General features: G+C 38.1%; 1 protein-coding gene and 1 long non-coding RNA gene across 2 annotated transcripts in view; one reads left to right on the top strand and one right to left on the bottom strand.

The window, feature by feature from the left end:
* Window positions 1–20,828, top strand: part of LOC131564078 (uncharacterized) — a 40,078-nt gene extending 19,250 nt beyond the window's left edge. Inside the window, exons 3-4 of the long non-coding RNA XR_009275354.1 lie at window positions 20,049–20,131; window positions 20,765–20,828. This is a non-coding gene — a long non-coding RNA (uncharacterized LOC131564078). The remainder of the gene's footprint in view (window positions 1–20,048; window positions 20,132–20,764) is intronic.
* Window positions 20,829–21,639: 811 nt separating this feature from the next.
* LOC131563989 (testis-specific serine/threonine-protein kinase 2-like) lies at window positions 21,640–22,608 on the bottom strand. The gene has a single exon (XM_058814239.1). The coding sequence runs from the start codon at window positions 22,606–22,608 to the stop codon at window positions 21,640–21,642; it is 969 nt and encodes a 322-aa protein (XP_058670222.1).
* Window positions 22,609–23,007: the final 399 nt, after the last annotated feature.

Raw genomic sequence — 23,007 nt, 5'->3', positions numbered from 1 at the left:
CTTGTGTGAATCATAATTTTTTGTTGTAACTCACCTGATTTCTGATTGCTTGCAATCATATGGCTGTGATTATCGAGGCTTAGATCATTTTTCAGTCGCAAAAAAATGCCAAGTTAATGACAGATCACATGCAGCTTAAAAGTAGCTACAGAGCTGTGAAAAATCAAAATGTGCTAATTGCTTTAATCACCTACTGATTTTCTTAGAATTAATGAAGGCTTAAGTCAGATGTAGTGTAAGGAAATCAAAGTGATTTTATGATGAACCCACTTTGTGCAGGATTAAAACTGCTTGTAGCTGTGTGTTTATCAGGTTGCAGACACAGGACTGGCTCTGGGTGAGGCTGCCCAGGACATCAGAGCAGGAGGGGAGAGGACAGAGCTGCTGCCTGGGTGGGTCACTCCAACCTTCACACACAGGATGATTACCAGGGCTGCATCATGCTATCACTGTTATCTCCACGCACAAGATGCATTCTGTTCTCTGTTCTATTAAATCTCCAGAGTGGGAATCCTTCTAAAAGCTAAAATAACAGATATGAACTCATGAGGGCTTTCAGAGACATGTGGGGTGTGTTGGATTATTTAGGTGGAAGGAGGACCTCGCCCTCATGCTGTCCTTACCATGGGCTCTCTGCTAAATGGTTCTCTTTAATTAAATAATTTTGTTCTATTGAGAGCAAGGGAGGACAAGTTGCACTTTTGACATGCCAGGGAAGCTGAAGTAACAGAAAATTCCTTATGTCCTTTCTGGGATCTCATTATGCAGTCTACCTGGTAATACATCTAGAAGTTTTACTTTTAAATACTTAGGTATTTGCAATGTTATTAAAGGCTGCTGCAGCAAATTCTACACATTGACATTTTACTATAACTTCTGTAACTACTTGCTGTATTTGCCTTTCTTTAAATTAATATGTGGTTTCATTTTCTGCAAATGATTTTGTTTGGCAAAATGGGATAACTTTTTGCACATTAATTGTCAATATCCAATATCCATTTGGAGAGAAATTTTTCTCAAAGAATTTTACTCAACTTTATCTGAAATTTATTTTATACTGTATTCTTTCTTTCAGTGTTCAGGCAGAAAGCAGGGTTACCCAGAGCAGGTTGCACAGGATTGCATGCAGGCAGGTTTTGAATATCTCCAGAGAAGGAGACTCCACATCTGGAATTTAAATTTGAAGTGGAAATTCCTTGTCTTTAAAAAAAAGTCTTTATGACCAATAGTTATAAACTGATGAATCAACAGAACTCAATATGCAGAGAAGAGCATCTGCAATTAAAAACCACCATGGATCACTTCACCAGCAACGTAGCATTAAATGAAGGATACATTCAAAATTTAATACAAAGTTAAGTTTTGCAATTCATTGATACCAAGTATTCTTAGCATTAAAAAGTCATTACAATTAAGGGTATAGATCTATATAAAAATAAAGTTAACATTTATACTCATGTGTCTAGAATTCAATGAAGTATTAAGTATTCATCTTATCTACAAACCAGCTAAGGTCCAGAGAAATTTTTTTCATGTTATAGAATCCTAGTGATTTTATAGCCTCATTATATTAGAAATATTCAGTATAATTTTGTGTTAATGATGGAATTGTAACTAGAGTAGACATTGGGATAATGTGCAATTAAGGTTCTTAATGTGTTAAAGATCCACACATGCACCAAAGGGATTAAAAAACACCAACCTTAGTTTGTCACAAATATCAAATTAAGGATCTTCATTACCCCAAACACGCAGAACTGTAGAGTTTAACAACCATTGAGCCTCCATAAACCCAGTGTGTGATGTGCAGGCCAGTGATGAATCAAATAGAAAATGCATTTATGGCTGTTTCAGTCCCTGAATTGAGCATGGTGTGGTTAATGCTCATCAGTCTCTAGCACGGGTTTAAGCCTTGCAAGGAATCAAAGACAAAACTTTATACAAATTAGCTGTATAATTCTTGGCCTAGTTCAGAAACTTGTTTCACAGTTTTGTTAGTCATAAAAAGAAACAAAATTTTACCAGTACTTGTAAAGAAACTTATTATTGGCTGCCTGCCAGAGACAGGCTGGTGATCAGACAGAGCAGCAGCTTTGCCTTTCTGTCAAACAAAGCCAGAAGATTTTTAAATCATTAGAAAGTGATTACAGAAAAGCAATGAAAATAGGTAAAAATAACCATTATTCCAGCAGCTGAGGTTTCTGAAATTTGATAGTTCTTATTCCCAGAATATCTTGTACGTAGGGAAACCACTGCTGGTGGAACATGAGATTCTAAAGTGGAAGATACTATGGGAGTGCTTTGATTTATAATTAATACAGTGCAAGTGCAATAGCATGCCAATCCTTTCAGACTGCTTTTACAGAGCTAGGGAACTACAGAGGATACTGAATTTCATCTTGGAAAAGGTGAATTCTTGTGCAAATTTACAGAAGTGCAACTTTTCATAGCACTGCAGACTAAAGCGTGTAGGTCACAATTTGTTATTTTTTAAATTTATCCTGTAGTTCAGAACTGTGCTTATATCAGCTGATGAGAGTAATCTCACATTGAAAAGCAATTTTACTAAAGGTTTGGTATAGAGAGTGTAGATGTTTTATAGCTGTAGAAGGAAGCATGCAGGCAATGTCACTTCCAGGAGGGTTTCTGATTTGAAGTATTTTGAAATTTCTCCTGGTGTGGCACTACTGTGCTCATCTCTATCCCCAGATAGACAGTGACAAAATAGAAATCTTGCAACTTTAAATGTTGGCACTTTCATGTTTAAAATCAGAAATTACCAAGAAAATTTAGGAGTAAAAGTTCAAAATGTTTGGGACTTGAACTGCAGAATTTGCCAGCCTGCAGCAATCTCACCAAAGTTGGTGCAAAATACAATATTGCAAAACTGCATCATGTAACATTCATGTCAGTTATTGAATTTGCCAGTATCTTACCAGAGAACAATCATTTAATCAAGAGTAGAACTTAAGGGTACTGTGAAACTTTTCTTTTTGTATCATTATAATGCTTAGAGTCAGTCATGAATTCCCAATTATTAATTGCAATGCTGAAGACAGGTGACCTGTCTCAAAATAGGTGCACATGAATACTGGTTTCAAGCTTTGGCTAGTGACAGCTGATTCAGGTGTTGCAAATTCAGAGAAAGCAAGACTGAAGACAATTTGGAAAAATTCTGAATGTTCCTCATCATTGTGTTGTTTCTTAGGCTTTAAGAAAGCTACCAAAATTTCCTGTGTGCATTTCTCACTAGAGCCATATAAAAAGGACTCCAATGCCCAGGAAACTTGTGCATCATTTCATGTGTTTCCAAATGCTGGCATTCTACACTTACAAAAAGTAAATTTAGCATGCTAACCACATTTCCCTATTTTGTGATGCTGTTCCATTTGATTCCACTCCCAGCTATGGATATCCCAGTGCTATTAAACACATATTAATTGGTTCAATTTGCATCCTTAGTCCTGCTGAGTCCCCAGTCAATGTCTGTAAGGTAGAGGCCATCATATTCATGAAAATTATATCCAGGATCCTTTCAATATACTCAAGCTGATAATTTGTTCCTTTAAGGGCTGGAGTACAAAATACCTGAAGCTTGTGCAATGAGACACAATGGCTACCTTTTATACATTCCCTGTTTTCATTTTTCTCATGCCATTTGTACTGGCTCCAGGCTGCACAAAATGTGCACAGGCCTATATGAGTATTGTCTAGTGGAAAGTTGACTTGGGTCTGGCCTACTTTAAAGTGTAAAAAGGCAGGAGATAACCTACCTACTGAAAAAACTTGGAAAGGAATATTAAAAGGGCTGGTTTTAGAAATCTCACAGCATTCTGCTCAGAATTTCCTATGAGATGCCATTTACTTCTGTAACAAAGTCATTGAAGTGGATCAAGAGAGTAAACACATTATTTTTACTGATAATACTTAGTCTAGGATTATATTGAAAATGAGATACATGCTGCATGTTTAATATAGAAGATAAGATTTATCAATACTCACTTGTTGTAGAGCTTCAGAGTTTCCAGGAAGGTTTTCTTACTTTCTTATCCGTGGTAATAACAAGAAGTTGTATTTTGGGGTGGGTAAAACGGACTTCTGGTGCTTGGTGAACTGTAGCATTTTTCACTAAGGAACAATGGAGAACAATTTGTCTAAGTGGAGTAATGTCACCTATAATAGCATAGTATAGACATGTCCTTCTCTGAATAATAAATTGTGTTATGATGGACTACAGGCTAATTTTGGTAGGAGTTATCAGGTAGTGAAAGGGTTGGAGGCACTGCACTTGTGCTGATTTGCAAGGGTTAAGATTTTCCTAATCTCTATAATCAGTTTCTGAGGCTGTATTAAAGTAGTCCAGTACTACCACAGTATACCAATGAAAAATAAGCTGGGAATTTGTTATCCATGTGGGAAAAGGAAGGTGTATTGAGTGTGTGTGGGTAGTTTTTGGCACTGAGTGGTGCTTCATGGCTGGCTTTTGTGAGAAGCTGCCAGAAGCTTCCCCCAGGTCTGACAGAGCCAATGAGAGCTCCAGGATGCACCTGCCCCTGGTGCCAAGGTCAAGCCCATCAGGAATGATGATAATGCTTCTGTGGTAACACAGGTAAGAACGGGAAAAAAAACCTGAGTGGGAGTAGTTGTGGCCAGAGAAGAGAGAAGTGAGAATGTGTGAGAGGAGCAGCCCTGCAGACAGGCAGGGCAGTGCAGAAGGAGGGGCAGGAGGTGCTCCAGGCGCTGGAGCAGAGGTTCCCCTGCAGCCCCTGGTGCTGCCATGGAGAGGCTGCTGTGCCCTGCAGCACAGGGGGGGCCTGGCAGCAGGGATCCAGCTGCAGCCCGGGGAGGAGCCCAGGCCAGAGCAGGGGGATGCCCAAAGGAGGCTGTGAGCCATGGGAAGGCTGTGCTGGTGTCCTGGTAGAGAGAGAAGCCCACCCCAGAGCAGGGATGTGCCCAAAGGAGGCTGTGACCCATGGGAACCCGTGCTGGGACAAGTCTTTCGTCAGGACACATGACCCCAGGGAGAGAGGAGAGCAAGCTAGACCAGGGGAAGAGTGAAAAACAGAGAGTTTTGAGTCTTTTGGCTTTTCTCATTACTGAGTCTTTACTAAAAGGCAACTGTTTGCCCTTTTAAATAGGCAGAAATATTGAGGTGCTCTGCAGTGGTTGGACTTGTTTGGTGTGTGGCAAAAGCATGATGTTACAGTCCTCTGTATGCATCTAATCAGAATTATATCAAAGATATCAAAGTCTAAACTTTTACCAGGATTGCACATGTTTATCCAGACCTACTGTGATAATTTTAAATATTATAAAAAGTTTGCTTATTCTGAGGTAAAAAAGTGTATTTCAGAGAAATTTTAGTTTTATTTGCCTTCATTCAGTATTACATGCACACACACAAATATACTTATGAGGAAGTGTATTCAAAATAATTATCCCTCACAAAAATGCAACTGGTACTGGATGTATTACTTGAAAGTCTGTTTGTGCTTTCAATTTTCAGTGCTTTGAAAATCAGGTGCTTTTCAAAGTATTATCTGTCAAATATAAATTGTGTAATTAGCACTTGCTGGTTACTGATTAGGCCTTCAAGTTTTGTATTCTAAAAAGAAACTCTTAATATATATGTTAATTATACAAATGTATAAAATCCTGTATAGAATTACATTTGATTATACTCTTGAGTGTTTAAAATATGGAATTAAAAGATGGTAAATATTTAAAAATATAATGCTAGATTTTAAACATGGCATCCCTAATCTCCTACTATTAAATATAATCTTATACAATATTCTTAAACATGTAGTGCCATCCTCACACCCAAAAATGTCAAATTTCTCAGCCTCCCCAACGACAAAACCAATTGTCCATTCCTCACATCTTACAGCAGTACAAGGTCAGGTAGTCCAGAAGCACTCTTGGAATTGAATGAGAGGAGACAGGAAGGACTGAGTCAGATGCACTTTTAGATAATTTCCTTCTTTTATTTTTGCTTGCTATGTTGATTTTGAAATTTTGAATTTTTAATGGTCAGTGTTGCCTCTGCAACACTAAATTGCCATGATTCTTGATACAGTCTTTCACACTTTAAGACCTAAAAAAGTAAAGCAGCCATGGGAAACTGAAGGGGTTTTTCAGAGGTATTTAACTCTTTGTGTATTTCTAATAGGCTTTTGTAACATTGAACATAAAAAGGATAATTTTTAACCTAAAACATCATTACTATAGTATGCAACCTCTGATTTATGACTTTTGTAAAGTTTTACCTCCGACATTTTTATTCTACAGTAGAATATTTATCAAGAAATAAATTTCAATATATTTTTAGTGAGGGAATTATATAACCTTGTAGTTGTTAAAGATATTTCTGTTGCACAGTGAATATGTTGAATTGTCTATGCAGCCTTTTGTATAATCCTGCAAAATTGGTATCCTTTTTCAATACCAAGTAAAAGTTTTTCTTTATATATATTCACATACTCTTTGGTTGGAGTAGTTGAATTTTGTATGAGCAAAAACTGAGAAGACTCATGCAGAAGTGGAATAAATAATCTCTGGATAACTGAACCCACTTTATTACTCATTGATTCAAAAGCAGTTTACAAATTTTAAAACCAAAATTATGTTATGCTCAATGCAGTGTAAGTAGTACAAATATAAAAATTCATGTAACACCCTATGTGCCCAGAGCGACACTATCAGAAATATAATCAAAGACAGAAACAGAGTTGGAATAGCCCCTGATAGTGATAGGAAATGGGAGAGATGAATGGTTGTATCTGAAATGGACAAAGAACATCAGGTTCCTGATTGCAGAATAATAATGAGGTGGTCACATAGAGACTGGAGAGAAAATTGAATTTCATTTGAATCCTTACAGTGTCGCATTAGAAATTCTTCAGTGAGAATGGAAGCTTATGAAAGGAATTAAAAAAGGAAAAATAATGAGGAATCTGACCTGGGAAATCTTCCTTGAACTTCTCAACTGTGCCTAAATATTTTTTAACACAGTGATTCATTCTGAAATTCAGAGAGAATTCTGAATGCAGGAATATCACACCAAAGGTTCCAGTGTGAGAGAGGTTCCTCAGTGCAGACACTTCTGTCTGTAAGGCACTGAGGAAGGGCATTTTGTGTATTTAAGCCTTGTTCTTGCTGTGCCATTTTTCTGTCTGCCTCATCTGGCTTGCATCCCACGGCACAGGCAATGTTCCTAATGTACAAAAGTAATTATAAAGTCAAAAGCAAGTGTTTGACATTTTGTTTTATTTATTGTTCAGGTGGTTTAGCTGATTTGTTAATCAATTTTTATGTATGAATAGAAGGTTAATGAAGAACCTTTCATGGAAACCCATGATAGCTGGCCTCAAAGACTTTATTTGTAATTTTGGAAAGCAAGGTAATTTCTGAACTTCTTAAAGGATCACATTGTCTTCTTTTAATAGTGTTTTTTTTCTTCAGTTATAGCTTGGGGGTTTGTATAAAAGGGGGTTTGGAGAGTCTTTCCATTCAGACTAACTATTACCAACAATGTTAAAGTGCATTGCTTTGACATCTTTGTCACTTCTGAATGGATTCAGTAACTCTGTGCAATGTAGTGACCCTACAAGGCATGTTCAAGATTTTCTTACTTTGGGTTACCCTTCACACATATCCTACATTCATTTTGACTGTTTTGGATTTTCCACTGTGCTTTGACAAATATTTCTAATTTCATGTTAATTTTATTTTCATAGGTGCACCTTAGAATCTCATTCTTTAGCACAACTTTTTTGTTTTATGGTATATCATTTTTAAATACCTATTCACTAGCTCTCTGGACCAGATAATCATGATGATGGTCTAAATTGGTGGTGATCTCTTGGAAATCCATTGGCTGTGCCAGAGCAAAATTACTGAGAGTGGGAGGAGAGTCAGAGTATGGGATTCTAAAACATTTAAATTAGCTATTCTCCAGGACAGAGGGCTTGCATTCATTTCCCCACTAAGTATTGCAATACATTAATTTGGGCTATTTCACTTGTAAGAATTCCTGCTTCATTGAGAGTGATAAACTACCAGCTGTAATTTACAAAGCAGAGTGATTTAAATGCTTCATCTTTATGGAATTCTGAATCTTATCATCTGCGGGCAAAGCATCTCTGATTAAAGTATTTTGTAGCATCATGTGACAGTAGAATTAGTGCTGAGGTCTTGCTCTGAGTTTTATTGATTGGGAAAGATGAGTGCTTCAGAAGTGAAAATATTGGAGGTTGGCTAAAAGCATACATGAAACAGTTCTGTTCCCCAGAAAAAGGAAAGTGTAGAAGCGAAGGGAGACGACCCATCCTTTGATCAGCATTGAACTCCGATTTATTGATCCAACATGCACATTTTATAACCGTGTTAATTAAGTTCATACATATTGCAAAACCCGAGCTCATCATTGGTTACAGATTACACACCAACCCCTCCTTTTGTTTTCAATACCTGTGGTTTGTTATTGAGACCAAGACTTGTTTTTCTCATCCTGTTATGAATGGTTCTCAAGGCCTCCATGTTTGTCACTTTGCTTTCCCACACTTATCCAAGGACAAGATAATTACTTGTTATTAAAAAACAACCTGAGAACTTCTGCTGTTTACAGAAACGTGCCTGAGAATTTTGTTGTTTACAGGAACAGGCTTGAGAATTTGCTGCTTTCAGCTGCCTTTTACTTTTCAATCAGTTGTATATGATTATGGCATGTCTGAACAAAACTCTATAAGCCATGTCTGAGCAAAATTCTCCAACAGGAAAGAATTCAGCCTTTAGGACTGCTACAAAAGGGACAGTACATTCACACATTCAGAGTGTGTTGGAACCACTGTGGTTGTCATTAAGCCAGCATGTTTTGTGCTTTAGGCTTTGCTTTGAAGTCTAAAGAACTCACTGATAACAGCAATGATTATCTTTTCCACTTAGGCCACCAGTTTTGTCAGTCTCCAGATCTTGGATTAAGTAATAGAATGTTGAAACCTTCCCACTTGACCAAATTGTTATCATTTTCAAAGAACACAGATGGGAAGGTAAAAGTAAATAGGAACCTCCCTGCTTTGGCCTTGTGATCAAACTTTCCCAGGTAATAAGAGAAAAAGTAACTACAGCAGAAGAATGCTACCATAATCCCTCCAATTAACATAGTTTTAATTATGGTATAATTATCCCTCTCATATCTGTCTGATAACTGTTCTATTCTTGTCTGATAATCGACACTGGCATAATCTGACTAAGCAAAGGATGCCACTTAGAGACAACTAAGAAAGTAAACTGTATTAGAGAAGGTTTTAGAACCACATCTGACAGCTAACTCAAGTGTCCTTTCATAGTGCTGTGCTTGGTTTCTCTCCCTGCAGATCTACATCTCTATCCTGTGTCCATTCTATCCATGTTTTGTGTCAGCAGCAAGACCTTATTTACCTCAAGAAGCAAAATGCTGCTGCTTTTACTTCTAGTGACAGAGTGGAAGGAAACTTGCAAAGCAATCTTTCTGATGTCCTTGAGATCTGAGTCCCGTACTAACTTGGAAATGCATATTTATGACTTCTGAGAAATTCTCTATGACTCAAGCTCAAGGGTAGAAACAAAATAGAAAAACAGATGCACTCAAATTATTACAAGATTGATTGAATGTCAATAAAAATCTAATAGAATAACATAGGGCTTTTGAAGAGAAAATGGGGAAAAGTATGAATTACTGTAATAGTCCAAGGTGACATCTAATTTTTAATCTTTGAAATTATTTTCTTCAAAAAGAGTAATATTTAATTTCTTTCATTTTGATACTCGCACTTTTCTGACTGCAAGGCATCAATGAAAACAGATCTGTGTGACTTTTCCTTAAGGTGCTGTCAGTAAAGCTGGCTATTGTGGAGTTATTAAATGTCTTCAGTAGTTGTCACCATGCAAGAAGTTTTATTGAAGTATTCTGAACTAGAATATCAAATTATACTGTGGAGCCCTTCATTAAAGAGATAACAGAGTTAATGATCCCCATTGATTCTATTTTATTTCAGATAAAGTACAATTAGTAGTTGGATAATAAACTTAAGAACACTGAAGCTTAAAAGTTTTGGCTTGTAATGAATTTAATGTTACATGCTCTTGTGTGTGCATGCAGACTGTGAGTGGCACTGTGTTCTGTGAATCAGATTTCTGTCTCATTGCAAGTTTTCAGGTGCTGGGGTTCTTGACAATCAATATCAGCAAAATCTTCTGATAACAATCCTGAGAAAGACTAACACGAGTTCTTCAGTAATCCTTGTTATTTTCTGCTCAAATAGAATCTATTTCCTTTCTCACTGCATAGAAAAGGTGCCTCTCTTTAAGGGTTAAGGATGGGTGAAATGTCAGGGCATCTTTGAAGAGATTTTTCTTCCACATCTTTCTTATGGGACTTCAGGACAAAATGATCTCCTACAATCTTTCTAATTTCAGTATCAAAATGAATGGCAGATTATACTAATCTCTCACTAACCATGCAGAGTAGAAGAGTCAATATTAGCCATACCACATCTGTCCTTTAAAAGGCAGTGGTTGTGTTTAAGTTCTTGGTCTTATGTGGTCCTGCAATGAATAACCTTGCATTATTTTTAACTATGTCCTTAAGCAGAACCCACTGAAGCCAAGAACAACACTTTTTATGATTTTAGAGTGCATTGGATTTATCCATTATCTAAATATGGCCTTTTTATTGTTCTAAATCAATAAATCTATTGCTCTGGCACATTTCCAAGTGCTACCCTTGAAACAGTTGCTTATTCACTGCATGGCCTCTTTTATAGCAAACCACAAAGTTGCCAAATTGCTTTGGATTTACTTTGCATTGATAAGTCCCAATTTTGTGAGTATAATAGGTCTTTAAAATGAACCATGTTTTGCTGGCTGGCTGGTCCCACTCAGGGATGCAGTCAGTGGCTGGATGTCTGAGTGGGGAGCAGTGACAGGAGGTGATCTCAGAAGTCAGTGCTGGGCTGGCACTGTTTAACACTGACAGGGACATTGAGGGCACCCTCAGCAAGTTTGACAGCACTGAGGTGTGTGGAGTGACATTCTGGAGGGACAAGATTCCATCCCAGAGGGACCTTGATGGGCTTTGAGGTGTGGGATCATGGAAGCTTCATAAGGTTCCACAAGGCAAAGTGCCAAGTCCTGCAGCTGGGTCAGGACAAGCCCAAGCACAAACACAGGCTGGGCAGAGAATGGATTGAGGGCAGCCCTGAGGAGAAGGACTTGGGGATGCTGAGGGAGTAAAAGCTCACCTTGACCTGGCAATGTGCCATTGCAGCTCAGAAAGCCCAAAGGTGCCCTGGGCTGCACCAAAAAGCAGCGTTGGCAGCAGGTCCAAGGAAGTGATTCTGCTTCTCTTGTCACCAGGAAAACTCAGAGCTGTGAAAGTGATGAAGATAATTACATGCTTCTTCCTGCTTCAGCTCACAAAAGTAATTGCTGAAGAGCAGTGGTACTTTTGAGTTGGTTTTGAGCTTTTCAAATTATCTTGTTTGGATTTTTAATGCTTTGTGTATAGTTACAATGGCCTAAAGACTTGAAAAAAGAAAATATCTACATTTCCACTAGACAGCGTATGACTTGTTCAGATAAGTGACATTCTCTCCGGATTTTAAACCATACAAAAGAACATTAATATGCTTTATGAGGAGTACTTGTTCTTGGTAGAAACAATATCTTGCTATATTTGAATTGAATGCTTACCAGGACTTTTCTTTTGCCTTAGCTGGGAACTGGAACATCAGCTTAACTGAGAAAAATTGTGCCTCCATGAGCAAATAATGGGAAACTCAATAGTGCCTGTGACTGACCAGCTGAGGATTTCTACTTTCCAGGAACATGTCTCTGAGTATTTCTAGATCAGTAGTAGTTTATACCTGAATGGAAAGTTTGTTTCCTGGAAAGCATCTGGCAGCTACAGTGATGGCAGCCCTTAATATTTAGGAAAGATTTTTTTTTGTAAGTTCTGAAGTGTTCAACTTATTAAAACAGATTTTCTTACCCTTCTATTTAAAATGTTTTGGACTGCATTCATATTTATGAATTATTTAGTATTTTATTCCGTGAGTAGATTTTGGGTTTGAGGAAAAGCTGCCTGTTCAGACAGTGAGCTGCTGTTCTGAACTGTGGGCAGGTAAACAGTGACACATCTATCTGTGAAACTGTGCAGAACAGACCAGAAGTGAGGACTTGAACAGGAGGAACAAAAACATCTCCTTTGGATATAACTTCTGTAGTATCAGATCTTGTCCAGTCCAGCGTTGCTCAGGCACTCTGTTTCTAAAACAATCACTTCATAAATAAAATTGTAAGTTTATTAGTGGTTGGTTTGAAGTGAGTTAGTTTACTTCAGAATGTTTATGAATGTTGCACTTCATTATGGGTTTGATCTTCTTTTTTCCTTGTATTTTTCTAGAAGCACACATTAGACTAGAGGAAGTGACCTCATGAAAAACTGGGTTGGAGTTTGGGTCAATGTGTGAGGCTCTACTCTTGCCAAGGTTTTTGGTGATTCCTCTCAAATGTAAAACATAACTAGAGGATAGCAAACCAGAGGTGACAATCATGAGCCATATAATTTCCTACTGCTGAAACTCCTGCTACTTACTACTTTTTTACTGTCTTAGTGACATGATTTTATATGGAAAGCCCTTATATTTCTAACATAGCTTTTATTCATTCAGCAGTTGTTTTTTCCTTCTGTGCCAGATGGATTTGTGGTGTAAACAACATAATATGCTTTTTTTTTTTTAATTTAATCTATGAAGCTGAGCTTATTCTAGCAATTTTTTAAAATGTGAACCCCAAATACAAGTTCACCTGCAAAATGGTAATATATGGATTACTTCTGTGTAATTAATGTACATGTGATTTTACTAAAATTAATGGGAACTTCTGCCATGTGCTGCAAGCAAAATGTTACACTCTTGGAGTTTAAGTAAATGAGAGTTGCTGGCTGTTGTACTATAAACTGTGATTTGTGTTTTTGTGACTTCATCTTAAGTGCCAATTTCTCCATTTAAAGCAAAACAGCAAAAGTTACACAAACAAACATCCAGCCCTTGGTCTGAAAACAGAGGTGACTTCCCTTGGACTGTTTACCTGAGAGAACATGGGGTGACAGTATTTCCAAACACTGATGGATGGGTTTAGGAGCAGATTTTGCAGGATTATCTGAAAGTGTATTTTGGCATTTCACTTGCTGCAGCACATTTCCTTGTCTCTGGCAATTTCACTACAGAGGAGAAAGAATATTTGTGGTTAGAAAATCCAATCTTTACCTTATTTTCCCCTTTGTTGATACAGTAGTTTGTTAAAACTAATCCAACCTGACACTGCCTTATGTCATATTTAATTAGTCTCAAGCTTAGCATCAATTTTGAGCAAAGTCCTCAGGTTAAAATCCAGAACAATTCATTTTTTTTATGTTGCAAATAAATGTTGAGAGATTCTACAAAAGACCCAAATGTTTGTTGTTGACCACAACATGAGTTTGTGCACCTCCATGTACCTAGATTTTAGCTATGCCTTAGATGTGAATGTGGGGTGGGCTGGAAGGAGAGGGAGCTGCATCCAAAGCAGCTGCCTGTGGAATATCAGACCTGGGAGTCCTGCAGGAGACTGTGGCTCCAACTTGCTGTTCCATCACTGACGTATCCTCAAGGAAATGTTAGCTCCAAAGCACTTTTCCCCATCTTTTTAACTGGCAGGATGAAAAAGGTTTTGTTTTAGAGTAAGTTTGGGCAATTTAGACCCACTTGTTGAAATTGTAGATCCACACACTTGATTTTTGTGGATCAATTTCTGGGGAAGTCTCTGTTGACAGAGGTTCACCAGCCTTGGCTGTGGTGATTTTAGTAAAAACTGAGCTTAGGCTTTCTTCACGTGGTTGTTTCCCTTTCAAAAGCTGACCTGAGAAGTGTGGCTATGCAAGGTGATTATTTTGGGGCAATCAAGAGGTTGCTTTGCATTACTTCCAAGTAGTTCAAATTCTGACTTTTCAATATTTTCAATTATGAGATGATAAGCAGTTTAAATAACATCCAGCCCCTTCCAGGGCTACAGCTTAAACAGAACATGTAAACAGAGGCCAAAACTGCTGTTGCTTATGTAGAAAATGTGCTTTGACATCCATTAGATTAAAAAAGGGAGAAGAAAGGCAGGCATCTGTTACATATGAAATTAGGATGACTCCAATATAAGTAGTCAAATTAACTCTAGCATTAGAAATGTTAATGTGTTTTTCTTGGTTTTTACATTTTTCTTTAAGGGCAGACTTATGCCTTGATTGAAAAAGAACCCTAAGAACTGTGGAAACAAGTTTAATGAGGAAAAAGTAGTTTTGAGTTTCCACAGGAATACCCAGAAATTTCCTGCTAGATGCCTCCTGATTCCTGTCTCTACATTACTCTGTTTTTGCATTCATTAGTGGTGGTTTCTACAGAAATTACTGGCAGTAATGACAGAATGTGAAGTTTACAGCACGTAGGAAGATAAAACAGTGGTCTCACAGAAGGCAGCCTAATTAGAATGGATCTTCTCAAGACAGGAAACCTTTTCACTACAACCAAATTTTATTTAGCTTGGATTCTTTTTACAAGTTGCTTGAGGCATCTTCACTCATGAATACAATAAATTTATACTATTGTTCAACCACATCAGGTTTTGAGACCTCTGCTACAGTTCAGTATAATAACATTAATATGTGTTGTCAATACACTAAAACATAGAACTAAAAATATTTTAATTTACATTCCATTCTATTTAGTTTTTTGGTTCAATATTTCTCCTCATAGGTTTCCATATGAATACAGTAAAGGGATAGAACACCTGCTGCAGTAAGTGCATGAGGGAAATCTTTGGTGATGAATCATACAAGAGAAAAAGGAGGATAATGGGAATCCCATCTGGACATGAAAAGGAAAGAACACTAGACACAAGACTAGAACATACCGTGAACTCTTCTTAAATCTCTCTTTTAACAGTGAACAATATGTTGTGTTCAAACTGCTATTGAGCAACTGTTCATGAATTCTGTACTATTTCCCAGAAATGCAAAGTATCCTTTGGAAGGATGTAAAGGAATAAGATGACAATGGAGACAATACTGTAGAACAGTCTTGGAGCTGTGGACCATGTCAGAACTAGCAGTAATGTGAAGTTAGCACAAGATTCAGACACTTCTAGTTCTTTTGTACTCATGGTCCTGTGGCTAGACACGGAAGAAGCTAATTCTAGAAAACATTATTTTGCTTTGTTTTAGTGATTTTTAATTTTTTTTGTATCACTGCTTAGTTTAAAACACAATAGCCTTACAAAACCAAGATAAGATTTTGGCCTTTTTACTTTAAAGCATTTGGAAAATAGTAAACTAAATATTTCTTCCTCCTCATCAGAAATATTTATTACTAAGAAAACCCATTTCTGAGATGCATTGAAGTATACAGAAGAAATCATTTTTGTAGTAGGCCAAACTAGCTTTGCTTTGATGTAATATTTTCCTTTAAGGAAAATCGTAAAAGACTAATGTATACATATTCATTAAAAACTCTCTGAATATGTAGTTCCTTGGTGGATTGCCCATACTTTAAGATAATGTAAAGCTCACAGCTTTGCATCAGAAAAGCAGAAATTTTTCTCTGATTAACCCACACAATTTTCTTAAACTGCAGGTGAATATATCCTGGCAGGTACTTTGCTGGATTGATGATTCTGTGTTGAACAGCATTTTAAAAAAATCATATCTCAAAGCTGATTGCTGGTGTTGAGCAGGACTGGTAGGGATGAACTATCAGACCAAGTTGATCCTGGAGAGCAAGCAAACCAGTCCCATTTTATTTACTTTTCCATTTTGGTATTGGTACAGTGAAAGTTAATGATTAAAGCATGAAGAAAATTCAGTTCTTTTTTTTTAAAGTTTGTATATGTTGGAATATTTAGAATTTTATGTAATCCTAGGCAGAAGTGACTTGAAGTATTTCTTTGGCAAACTTTGAATAACTAGATGTGTGTAACAAAGAGATGCTGCAGTCATCATACTTCAGCTAGTATGTGTGCTTGAAATTGGTGGGTTTTCTTTGCTTTGGGCTTTTTTGTGTTTTTTTTTTCTTTTTTTTAGTTAAACCTCATCAAAGGCAGAAAAAAGAGACAGGCAGCAGTAATAGTTCACTATAGTTCATGGCTACTGCTCCTGATTGAGATCATTTTTGTCACAGATTGTTTCTCAGTGACTTAGCCATTATAACACGTATGCTCAGATTTTTAACAGTAATCAGGCACTCAGTGCTTATAGGATCTGAGTACTTAATATGTTTTATAAGTTCCATATTCATCCTGTGTTTCAGATTCACTTTGTAAAGCTGAGATTATGTTATTCCTCTTCTTTACAAGGATACTGTGAGATAAACGCATTAAATGCTGCAATGTATTTGGGACTTATGCTAATTTTAGGTGTCTAACACAATCTAGTAAACCAAGTACCTAATGTGTCTAGATGGTCTCATCTTGCAGAAATTGCTTGGGTAAAACAGCATAATAGAAATTATCTTTGTAAATAAGATGAAGGTTTAGGTGCTGATGAAAATACCAACACCAAGGACTCCAAATGACTTGAATGAACTTTGGTTTTGGTCCATTTAAATTTGTCATGAACAATTTTCAACACTCAAGTTCTGAAAGATTAATTTTTGTTCTGGTTGTGTCTTGTGTTATGAATAGTCTTGTGATTTTTTTCATAAGACTGTTATGTGCTCAAGAAGATTTGAGTGCTGTATTTATGTAGGTCTAATGACTGTGACCATTTCTGTTCAGGTCAAAGGAATTAGGTTTCTGAGGCAGTAAATATCACCACTATTAAAGGCAGTCATTCATCCATTTACAGGCTGTCAAGTGGCATAACAGATAACTTGTCTTTTCTGATAGAAGAATCAGCAAATGTTTATTCCCTCCAATGTTTATTCCTTTCAGTGCTGCTCTGTTAACCCCTTTCACCTGTTCCCTCTGTCCACTGCACCTTGCCCTGAGTGGAGGGATGCACTTCACTGGAGAGAGAAGCAGCAGTAAACCTTGTTAACATAAAATAGTGAGTTAACAAAATCAAATGGGGAATGTGACAGTGCTTTAACAAGGTACACTTGACAATTTACTGCCTAAAGGACAAGGTCAGAAAAAACTGTCAGGGAGACTTTCCCACTGAGTCATGAGGTTCAGGAAGGACCCCTTGCATTCTAGACTCCTTCTCAGGCTGCAGCTGGATCCAGTTCTCGTCTCAGACTTGGCCAGTGGTTTATGTCCAGAGGAGTTTATGTGCACAGTCAATCCTTGGTATCACTTGGCTAAGATTTCAAAGGTTGGGGCTCTATTGATCACTCCCTGAGGATCTGTTGTGTCAAGGAACCTTTCAGCCTTGAGGGTAACCTTGAGAGTTGTCCCTGCTCAACAGGAGCTCCTGGAGTGCAGCCACTGCCAGTGGGAGAGCTCAGTGGGCCCTGGGCTGTCCAGTATTTATAATAAAATGATTGACTGATAGTGGTATTTGCATAGTGCCAAGACGTCTGGGTCACCGTTCCAGACAGCCCTTGGCTGCCCTGGAGCCATCTGTCCCCAGAGTCCCCAGGAAGCTGGATGGAGGCACCAGAGCCCTGCTGGTTGGCAGGGCAGGGAGGGGGCAGCACGCACAACACAGCCAGCCAAGTAAACATACAGCCTCTGGGGAAAACATAATGATACTCCAGGAGATGGGAGTGCTGTCCTGGACACTCAGCCAAACTGGTGTGTGCTGCGTGCAAATTCTGCACAATTCCACCAAATCGCACCCTTTTGTACCAACAACAAAGTTATCCGCTGGAATTTTTCTTTTTGTGCTTTGAAGTACTTCTACTGGCTGTACAGAGACCATCATGGTCATGTTTATAGGTTTTATTTTGGAAACAGTATCTGTGTGAGCAAAATTATTGATTCTCATTGAACTGAAAACCCTTGCAGGAATTGGAAAGAAATCTAACAAAATTTCATTGTGACATTGAGTGTTGAAATATACTTCAATAAATATTATGCATGGTATTTCAAGGGATAGTACTGAGACTTTTTGACAAATTGTAACTTTCTGAACCTTATTTTTGATGGAATGTCCACGATGGTTCATATGGCTCTGAGTGCCATAGCAAGGAGCATAAATTGAGGCAGGTTCTCCTTTAAGAATCCAACCCCTTCAAAAGAGTTCAAGTGATTTTTAGATGGAGACAAAAATATTAATTCAATAGTTCACTATCAGCATTCCAGTAAGTACTAGAAATAATTTTATTTTCAAACTAAATTTATGGAAATGAACAAAGCTCATAAAATGAAGACATATTTTAAATATTTAAAGTGAATTTCTTTAGTTATTTTAAGGGCAAGCAAGATAAAATGTCTGAGTGAGTTTAATCTTTGATTTATCGAGGCAAATAAAATTAAGATTCTTTACATTATAATGTTAATACAGCCAAAATTTAAATAGTTATCTTAAATATTTATTATGACTGCTGTATCTGTTAGATAAAAACCATTAATTTAAGTGCCAATGATTTAAGATAAGAAAGTGTGGACACTTCTGGCTAAGGAAAAGATGATTGTAAAACTCACTTAATCACTTGTAATGTGTAGAGGAAAGTGCAAATTAAATTTTGATCTGAAACATTAGTGATTACAACAATCTCCATTTTCATTCCCCAGTGTGTGGCATTGATTCCTCTTGAAATCTGAGGAGATAGAAGCTGAGAGAACTGAGGAGCAGCTGAGTTAACTGTGGTTGTTTAGGCTGGAGGAAAGGAGGCCTGGGGACCTCACCACTCTGCGAGTGCCTGCAAGGAGGCCGCAGGCAGGGGGTTGGTGTTTGCCTTCAGGTACAAACAATGGGACCAAGAGGAAGGTGGTGCCAGTGTAGATTTAGGCTGGATGTCAGGAAAAAGTTCTTCACTGAAAGGAGGCTCCAGCACTGGCTGCCCGGGGCCATGGTGGAATCACCATCCCTGGAAGTTTTCAAAAAATACATTCATGATGTCCTTGGAGACATGGTTAGTGGTGGACCTGGCAGTGTTGATTTAATGGGTGGGCTTGAGACCTTAGAGGTCTTTTCCAGCCTTAGTAAATATATGATTCTATGGTCTTTAGTTAAGGTAAACCCAGTGCCATTTGAACAGAATTATAGCAGGACACATTTTACCCCATTTACTGCATTCAACTGAATTATATTTTTAGTAAGCTTAGTTTGTTTTGTTGTGGCATTCACCAGTACAGCTCATAGGTCCTCTTTCTCTAGAAGCTTTTTAGGACTTATAGATGTTTGTTTTCAATGGCATGTCCTGTCTTACTTAAAAGGACTGGAATAAAACTGAATTCCCAAGGAGACCAGAATTGCAAAATCCACCCTCTTTAGATGCATGTCAGGCTCTCTGTTATACAATTTACAAAACAGAGCAGCCCACATCTGTAATAAAATCACCTGGAAAGGTCTCTGATAAGAGAGCTGTCCTGCCTTTTGATTTTGGCTGTGCACTCAGATGTATTTTGGCCACAGAACTGGAAATAAGAATGTGCCTGTACTGCCCAAGGAGCTGCTAGTACAGCAGGAAGAGGTGTCACACCTCTTAGTGGCACATCCCATGTGATTATTTCCAGTCATGTTTCCTCTTGTATCTGGTATCTGATAATGGAATAGTAAGTGGCAAAATTAAAATAGAAGAAGAAAATTTTTTTCATGGCTTCCTTTTTTTTTAGTACCTTTTTTTTTAGTACTGTATTCTGGTCCCAGATTAAATCAATGAAAGCAAAATAACAATAAGATATATTTTTAAGTTTTCTACTGAACTGCTATCTCAAAGGATTCATAAGCTCCACTTTGTTTGTCCAAGTGTCCTTTTCGATGGCTGTGACTTCTAAACATGTGCCAGTGGAAATGTACCATGTTAATGTTCTCCTGCCATGAGCAATGAGTGTTAATTAGAGCTGGATCTGACTTTGTCTCTCCTTGGATTATTTAGGATAGTAAGAGCTCTGCTGAATGGCTGTTTGTACAATCCATCTTTTAATCCACTCTCTGAGGGAGAAGACTTCTCAGAGTAAGGTTTGTAATTATTCCAGAGTGCATTTGAGTTCTTAGCATCAAAAATAATCTCACATTATTAAGCAAAAAGGTTTCTTTCCCCGGGATAGATTTGGTTCTCCACACTTACTAAATGGAAATAATAGTTTTAATTATCATCAGTTTTTTTGATATTTGATGGCTTTGCCAATAGCAGTATTTTATATTTGATATTTTAGCATAATATTTTAATGGGAACAGCAGATTTTCTGTAAAGAGTAATGGGTGAAATAATGGATAAACATAATTTTTGTCTTGTCAAATTGTATGTTAAAGTACTTTTTGACATTTTGCTGCTTTTCAGTAACACTTCGACTTTCTCTCTATTTTATAGAGAGTTAAACATAGTAGCCTGACCCTTTCTAAGCAATAGTAAATGATGAGTAGGTCATCATTTGTGTGCACAACATCCTCAGGTGTTGGATGAATACCTTTGTAGATTGATAACTGGTCAAATGTATCTAGCCAAGCAGACCCATGAAATTATATTTGTTTTGCTTTACTTTTAGTGACAGGCAATTATTTGAGTACCAAAGAATTGAGTAATAAACCTCCCAAAGTCCCCACTGGGACTGGATTTTACCCACATGACATTTTTTTGATGCTTTTCTGCAGGAAGTGGCTGGCCTGTAAATGTGTGCTTGCATAACTTAACCAGTTGAATCAATCCTGTGGGTGCCTAGAAGTAAATGTATTACACCAATGGGACAGGAGACTTGTCATTTTGCAGGCTTTTACCTTGCAGAGATGTAAGGCAAGTAAAATATTTAACGTTATTTTTTGAGTTTTAGGCTAAACAACCATAGCATTGAAGGTATATGTTTTATTTCTTAATGTCTAAAATAATATTTCTTGTTATAGAAAAAGAAATTCATGTATGTCTTTGGCTGAGCCAATAAGTTTCAGTTAAAAGGCAGCTGATATTTGGATGTGTGTTTTTTTTAAATTTTCCTTCCTAATTAATGAAAAACCTTTCACTCATTCCTTTTGACTTAAAACTTGTGGTATGGTGCAACTGATTTGTAATCTTTTTTAATTTTTAACAATAGGGAAATGGTTTCCATTGCACATTTTTTTGTTGAAAGACTCAAATTTAAATGAGAAAATCAGATAAATTTTGATTCATAAGCAGTATGTCTAGGCAGATCCTAGAGTCTGAGTATTGAAATAGTTATAAATTGTTATAAAGTGCACCAGGTCCGATATTCAGATATATTTAAAAAATTGCATTGTTAAGTTTGAAATACATTCCTCCTTCAAATATTATATACAAAGTCCTCCCCTGCAGTTTGTTTACATGTTCTAAAACTTCCCTCCCTCATTATTTCCCCCGTGTTTCACAGTCTTGACTTTGGCAGTGTTAAAGCTCCTCCTTCAAGAGCACTGTGCAGGAGCAGGGACATGACTGCCACATGGAATTTCAGACAAGATCTCTTTAATGTGAGTTTAAACTAATGCAGTTCACAGGTGAGGCCAACATTGTGGCCCTGTTAAAGGAAAGCATCCTTAAGAGAATCTGATTTCTTCCTCCACTCCTTACACTTACGCACAATGGGATTTTCCATCCTGGTTTTTTTGGGGCTTTTCTTGACATTGGCTTTGGGGTCGTTTGGGAATCGCGGGCTGCGCGTGGGTTTTGGGTTCTGCAGCCAGGGATGTCTCAAAACTTCATCTATGCACAGCCTCTGGGACACATCAGGGTGGAGCAAGTGGACGATGAGGTTCTTGCAGTCTGTAGAGAGATTTTTTGCCTTTGTGAAGGGAATCTTCTGTTGTTTCTGAACCTGGAGCATTTCCCTGACGTTGGAACTGTCAAATGGCTGTGAAGCAAAAAGCATTGCATACAGGATAATGCCCAGGCTCCACATGTCCGAAATCCTGGGGTCACAAGGAATATGCTCAAGCAGCTCGGGGGCTGAGTACGCAAGAGACCCACAGAAGGTGCTGCTGAGAATGGTTTTTCCATTTCCATCTCGACACAGGGGTTTTGAAAAGCCAAAATCTGAGAGCTTGAAGTTAAGACCATCATCAAGAAGGATATTGTCACATTTCAGGTCCCTGTGGGCAAAGTCCAAGTCATGGCAATGCTGGATGGCAGAAGCCAGCTGCTGGAACTTGGAGCGAGCAGCGCTCTCTTCCATCGCCCCCTGGTTGCTCAGGTAGTTCAGGAGGCTGCCCTTCTCCCCCAGCTCCATCACAATGTACACTTTCCCTGAGGAAGTCTCAAAAATCTCATAGGTTTCAATGATTGCTGGGTGGTGCAGTTTCATCAAAGCCTCCATTTCCCTGGGGAGAAACTTTTCCAGGACATTCTGAGAAATTTTCTTCTTGTCAATGATCTTGATGGCCACTTTGCATTTCAGGCGGTGGCTGTAGGCAGCTTTCACTTTGCCATAGGAGCCTTCTCCAAGAGTAGCACCGAGGCTGTAGCCCTTCTTTTTAAGCACCACAGCATCCATCGTGGGAGAGCTGCAGGGACCTGCCCCAGCGGGAGCTGCTCTGCATCCTGTGCTGCTGGGCTGTGCTCCACGCCTGATGGTGCTGCAGGAGAACTCTGGGCCAGGTGTGTGGGCGGTTACAGGGTGATCTCATGAACAGTCACCCTGGAAGGAGCTTTCTGTCATTTCATGGAACTGCTCTGTGACATCACGGAGGCAAAACCCTACATGGAGGCGCTGGCTGCTCTGTGCTGTCACTGATGGTCACTCCTGTGCACTGCGATCAGAAAAGGGAGATAATTTCTCCAAGATATGTTTCTCCTTTTAACATGGTCAAAGTAGGAGGACTGTTTTTGTATATTAGTTTTGTAATGTTGTTTTTCAGTTGTGCTGTTGCTGTACATCATTAATACAACATAC

This window comes from Ammospiza caudacuta, chromosome 14 (assembly GCF_027887145.1).
Source record: "Ammospiza caudacuta isolate bAmmCau1 chromosome 14, bAmmCau1.pri, whole genome shotgun sequence".
Lineage (NCBI taxonomy): Eukaryota > Metazoa > Chordata > Aves > Passeriformes > Passerellidae > Ammospiza > Ammospiza caudacuta.
The sequence above is the reverse complement of the archived record's forward strand: the minus strand, read 5'-3'. Positions and strand labels throughout refer to the sequence as shown.